Source organism: Myxocyprinus asiaticus, chromosome 23, assembly GCF_019703515.2.
Source record: "Myxocyprinus asiaticus isolate MX2 ecotype Aquarium Trade chromosome 23, UBuf_Myxa_2, whole genome shotgun sequence".
NCBI lineage: Eukaryota > Metazoa > Chordata > Actinopteri > Cypriniformes > Catostomidae > Myxocyprinus > Myxocyprinus asiaticus.
This window is the reverse complement of record NC_059366.1, coordinates 40,837,802-40,843,801: the sequence shown is the minus strand read 5'-3', so window position 1 is coordinate 40,843,801 and position 6,000 is coordinate 40,837,802. Positions and strand designations below refer to the sequence as shown.

The 6,000-nt window shown below is 35.1% G+C and overlaps 1 protein-coding gene across 2 annotated transcripts in view; it reads right to left on the bottom strand.

Annotated features, from left to right (window-relative positions):
- Nucleotides 1-960: 960 nt before the first annotated feature.
- The window catches only part of LOC127414025 (SPARC-related modular calcium-binding protein 2-like), a 51,775-nt gene continuing 46,735 nt past the window's right edge, over nt 961-6,000 (bottom strand). For both annotated transcript variants that reach the window (XM_051651674.1, XM_051651675.1), the window contains exons 10-13: nt 5,417-5,516; nt 4,548-4,795; nt 2,691-2,728; nt 961-2,296 (exon numbers count right to left, since the gene is read on the bottom strand). In XM_051651674.1, coding sequence (XP_051507634.1) covers nt 2,273-2,296; nt 2,691-2,728; nt 4,548-4,795; nt 5,417-5,516 — 410 coding nt within the window. In that variant the 3' untranslated portion in view covers nt 961-2,272. The remainder of the gene's footprint in view (nt 2,297-2,690; nt 2,729-4,547; nt 4,796-5,416; nt 5,517-6,000) is intronic.

Sequence of the window (6,000 nt, the reverse complement as noted above, 5' to 3'; positions counted from 1 at the left end):
TGTTGCTTTTGGTCTTTAGTAAACATTGCCACCCACCTGAGAGAGTCAGTGGAGATGTGTCCTTATGAATTGTTCTAAGAGCAATATAAAATTGTGATGCCAGGTGTGAATTTGTTTACACATCTTAGTTTGTTGTTGTAAGATGAATTGAGTATTGACTGCAGTGGATGGGAATTTAGAGTCTGGTGCAGGTGCTGGAGTAATGAGAAACACATGGTTGAGTAAACGCACACACACACACATATCCAGACACAAAGACTCAGATCTGACTACTGGCTAAATAAAATACATGAAAACACACAAATTATAATTTGTAAAACAAGCACACACCCACAGATATATGAGCGAACAAATCCAGCCCAATTAGGGCCGACGGGCCCTATTTTAAGAGTTTTGTTTTGTTACTTTCATGCAATCATGCACTAAGTCTAGGCACACGTGGGTTGGCGAAATGGCGAGCACAAAGCCCTAATGTGCTGGGTCAAGTGCAATTCAATTCTGAGGTTCCTCTTCAGTTATTGCACAGTCTGCGTCCTATTATATATTCCATTTCCTGTCAAGCAATGTCAATATAAATAAAGACATCCCATTCATAAGATTTTGGTCGTGCATCCCTGTACTATGATGTCTGTGTTGTATGTTCTCTATTAGCCTCTCTGGGACTGTTGGCTCTCTTCCTGCTGGCCCTTGTCTTACCTGCTTGAAACATGCTTTGCTTCTTTCCCATTGTTCATTGTTTTGTAATGTATATTTGTTATATGTTTCTCTGCTTAATGTTTAATTTAATACAGCATCCTTGAGCTTTGGAAAGGCACAACAACAACAACAAAAAGACTTGTTATTATTATTATTATTAATCATATTTATCAACTGTCACACAAATCATAGCTAGTATTAAAAGTGACCTGTAGCTTATTTGATATCATCTACTGGTGGAATCCCCAAACTGTGAATGCAGGAACTGACTTTAGACTCTGCGCCAACGTTTTAGCGCAATGACCTATTTCTCAGGCAAATAGCAAATTGTACTTTGCAGCAATTAATTAACATACAAAACACCCAAAATTTGCACGCATAAACCCACAGATAGCACAAACACTCCCACCCATGCCCACTTGCCTGAGATTGATCTTAACACCAGGTGTAAACAGGGCCTTAATCGTTCAGACATTCACCCTGCTCTAATCTCTTGTATCTGTATGCAGCAGTGGAAAGCGCTCTGATAATGTAGGGATTCAGGTAGTAGATGAACAGTTTTAAAGTCCTTAATTTGACATCTTTGAAGCGTCAATAACTAATCCCCTAATGTACGTCCCCTGCAGTGTTAAAACCAGAGCATAAGCCATCTAAACTCTCAGATCCACCACCAGATCTGTTTATCATAAATGACACACAGAACGAAAAGAACAGGGTCAGTCTGAGGTCACTGATGGTGGGATGATGCAGGGAGTGTTGATTCAATAAGGAGAAATGACATATTAAAGATCCTGCTCTCAAATATTATTACAATAAATGAAAAAAATAATTAAAAAAAATATATAAAATACATCTTTATTTCTAATCATAATGATGCAGTTTCAGCAAAACATATGTATCCCATTCCATGTGTGGAACACAGTAGTTGGGTTTTGGTATTTAAAAAAACTAAAACTAAAACGAGGCTTCTAAAATTCAGTTTAGATACATTACAAACTATTCAGATATTAGCAAATGAAAAGACAAACAAAATATGTAACAGAACAACAAAGATGGCCTTAACAAATGCAACATGTCATACAACTTGTACAAGTTAGAAAAGTATACTTATTTTAGACTCTCACTCAAAAAAATTATTTTAAGGTTTACACATTTCAATGTCATTACAAAATTCCATCAAACTGAATTGAGTAGTCTTTAATAAAATAAAATAAAAAACATAAATATTTTCTTAATTTAATTTTATTAAACTTGACACAATTTAATTTAAAGGAGTTTTGTTATGAAACTGAAATGTGTAATTCTAGGCAAAAATATTTTTTTCGAGTGCACAAAGGACACATACATTGTATGTGTTAATTATTATTATTACTATTTTTGCTGTTGTTTTAAGGACATACAAATGCTAACTATATCATTCAAATATTCAGCAGTCTGTTTAAATACCTTTTTTTCTACAAAGTGAATTTACATTGTTTTAAAGTACAAAGTGCAAAGACTATGGTTTCCGTTGTCGTTTTGGTGAGAGTGTGGTCTGCGGGACAAGAGCTGGTGCAATCCGATCTCAGAGGCGACTTCAGCCTTGTTTCTTTGCCAGGTTCTGCAAGTAGCCAGACCAACATGAAAATGACAATGAAAGCAATGCAATTACAACCTTAATACTATTATAATTTTTATAAACTGTAGTCTAGGCTGATAATTATATATACAGTATTTTTAATTGGTATACACTATGGGTGAATATTTTACAAATTTATAAAGATTTAATACGGTTTAGCATGTGGTATTTTAGTATTTGTTTGTTTCATTACCTGATTTGCATAATTTCTTTAGAGAATCGAGTGCTAAAACGCAAATTGCTCATGCTAAAAAAAAAGTCGCTATCATTGGGAACAATTTATTCTTAGTGAATTCTCCCAAGAGAGGTAAAAAGAGAAAAAGAGTTGGGCTGGAATGCATCTTGTGAATGTTAACAGGCGCAGACATTAACTCACCAGTTTACTAGAGGTTGTGCCTTCACCTGCTTTTGCCCCTGGGGAAAAAAGCAATGAGAAAGTTTTACAGGACAGTTCCCCATTACATGACATGGGTTGTTTCTGAGAAAGTTATTAAACAAATGCAAGCACTCATTTAATAACTTTTAGGCAGCTTATACACCTAGATAAGCGAAACGTAAAAGAAGGCACATTTATAGATGTATTAACTTCCATACACCACTAATTTCTAATATTAAAATTCAATAATTTTTTCCTATGGATGCACTGATATCAAAGTTTTTGACCGATACTAATTTGAACAAAAAACTATATGCTGATACCGACAACGATATTTTGCCACTTACCATATTTTGTCATCAGATCATTGTTTTGCTTAGGAATTATGCTTTTAGAATGTACAAAAGCTATTTTATTGTTCTAACAATAAATAATTTCCATTAAACATGGATTGGATCTGTTGGACACACAAAAGGCCAAACTTTTAAAAGAGCCATAATGAATGATAAATACAAGATAAAAAAAGATTTAAAAAAATATAACATGACGATAAGGGGTTATTTTGCACTGCTAAAACATTTGTGCACTACTGTTTTTTGCTGTTCTAAACAATAGAACTCACGTTTAGCATATTTTGATAGAACATTACAAAGTCATATTATGCATATTCAACATGCTATCGAATTTCATTTATTTTGTTAGATGTTTCTTTATAATTCACACAGAAAAAAAATATTGTAAACTTTATGCAACTCATAACATTTACATAATTTAATGATTAAACCATCAGATTTTCATATATGCATTTGTATTATTATGACCAATCTGCTAATGGTTTTAATCTGGTCAATAATTGGCCAATAAATCGCACTGGGCAATACATCAGTGCATTCCTAGTTTGTCCATATGTAAATATGCTTATTACACAGGTCTCTGGAATACTAGATTCTGATTGGTCAATGACGCCATCTAGTGGTCTGAAAATTCTCAGTAACCACCGCACATCTACGTATCGGACCGCTCATCTGGGTATTGTGAGCAATCTTTCCTACTTCTTAGATAACTGTGCGATCTCAAATAAGCTAATAAAATAATTTCATCTCAATTCAGTGTTTCCTGTCCATGTGTTTATTTACTTTGCAAGCTGTCTTGTAATAAGCTGGATATTGAGCAGTTAGAAAGTAATTTTCCCAAAATAAACACTAACAGAACTCCGATGAGGTGGAATTCAGCTGTTCAGCAATTTATTTCTTCTTGCATAGTTACATACATAATTCCTACACAAATAAATATTTTATGTCCATTTATTTATTTATTTGGTTAGTAGCTGTGTAATAAGCGGGATAACGTACAGTCAGCTGGTTGTTATTGCAAAATAAATCCCTTCAGGGTGAGACAAGACCCCTCCAATTTGCATCTGATCGGTCCATTATTTTAAAATTATAACTGATTCATGTCTAAATTTGAACTATTTTAAACATGGCGCTTATGGCGCAAGATGCTGAAAAATAGAGAGATGTGCCATAATGACCAAAGATGGTGATCAAGCATGTTTACATAAAAAAACAAAAAACTGTGCAGACTGAACACAAGAATGTTCACAGTGAACAGCCCCTTACACACTACAGTTTACATAAGAGAACACTTAGAATCCGTTGATTTCCATTGTGATGGTGCGTCACAAGCATGTACAGAAAAACAGGCAAGGTTTTAGCAAAAGTCACACTTCAACAGTGATTTGCACTGTTAGTGATTTACAACAACAAATCCACCAAAAGTCATTCATTTTTAATGAGAGTTGGCGAACAGAGTTTTTGCTTATTACTTGGTCATCCAACATGAAACAGTGTGACTCACCTTCTTCCTTAGTGACCCCCAAACAGCCCATCAGTTCTTGCAGTGACAGGGCCTTATCATTACTGATGTCGCAGTACTCCACAAACTTCTTTACACACTTTTTTGGTTTAGATTTCTTGCGCAGTAACCGTTTGAATGGTTTGATTTCTTTCTTTCCAATGTCACCGCTTGAATTTTTGTCAAGCTGGCTGAAATACCAGTGAACAACTCGTTCTTCTAGAGTGTGACTGGGGTCAGGCTCCAACATCCTGAATGGAGGAAAAATAACAATTCATCAATTAATCATTGATGGCATTTACATGCACATCACAAAATAATTTCTTTAGTTTGGACATGCGTTGGTTGAAATAAATGTTCTGTTACAGTAGATATTCCAAATAAGAGGCCTTATTCATGAAACACAAGAGGACGATCTGTGTAAATATGTACACAGTCGCATTTAAGTTAACTGGATAATTTATGTAAGAACAGATTAATGGATGATTTACACAGAAATTTGTTCTGCTCATGTTTCTTGAATAATGCCCACTGTGTTGACATGCTGTTAATCAGATTAATACGCCAGCTGTCTTGTTTGGATTTCTTAAAATTGTAATATTGGCAGTTATTTTAATTTGGTTAACGTGTTAACATGACACGGAATCGGAATGTGACCAAATTGCAATATTAAAGGAATGTTGTGGGTTCACTACAAGTTAAGCTCAGTCAACAGCAATTGTGGTATAATGTTGATAACCACAAAAATTTATTTTGACTCATCCCTCATTTGTTAAATATACGCATGTCAATACACATGTTAACATGATTTTAGTGTCATAAATTTGTAATTAAAATTTTTAAAAATGATCAATTATCAGTTTCTTGTTTACCTGCCAGCAGCCGCCGGGTCAGTTACTGCATGGACCATGTCCGTGGACAATGCGTCCAGTATGCTCGTCAGAAATTCTGTCTTCTTTTCCCCAGGACATCCTGAAAAACATGGACACAAGAGTTACAAGTGTTCATGTCACTTTTACATGTAACCCCCCATTAATCAAAACAAGCAAGTACGACCCCCACCATACTTATACCATGATCAATGGAAACATGTAAAAGCTTCACGCTGCAAACCCCAATCAAATGTAATTTAATTTAATTTGTATTAGTGGAACACTAAAGGGAATTTCTGAAGAATCCTCAAGCAGCTCTTTTCTATACATATTTACATTTATGCATTTGGCAGATGCTTTTATCCAAAGTGACTTACAGTGCCCTTATTACAGGGACATTCCCCCTGGAGCAACCTGGAGTTAAGTGCTTTGCTCATGGACACAATGGTGGTGGCTATGGGGATTGAACCAACAACCTTCTTCTGCTTACCAGTTCAGTGCTTTAGTCCACTATGCCACCACCACTCTATATAACAACTGTTCATAGTGTCTCTCAAGGCCTTAGCATACTTATGGAGAAGTGC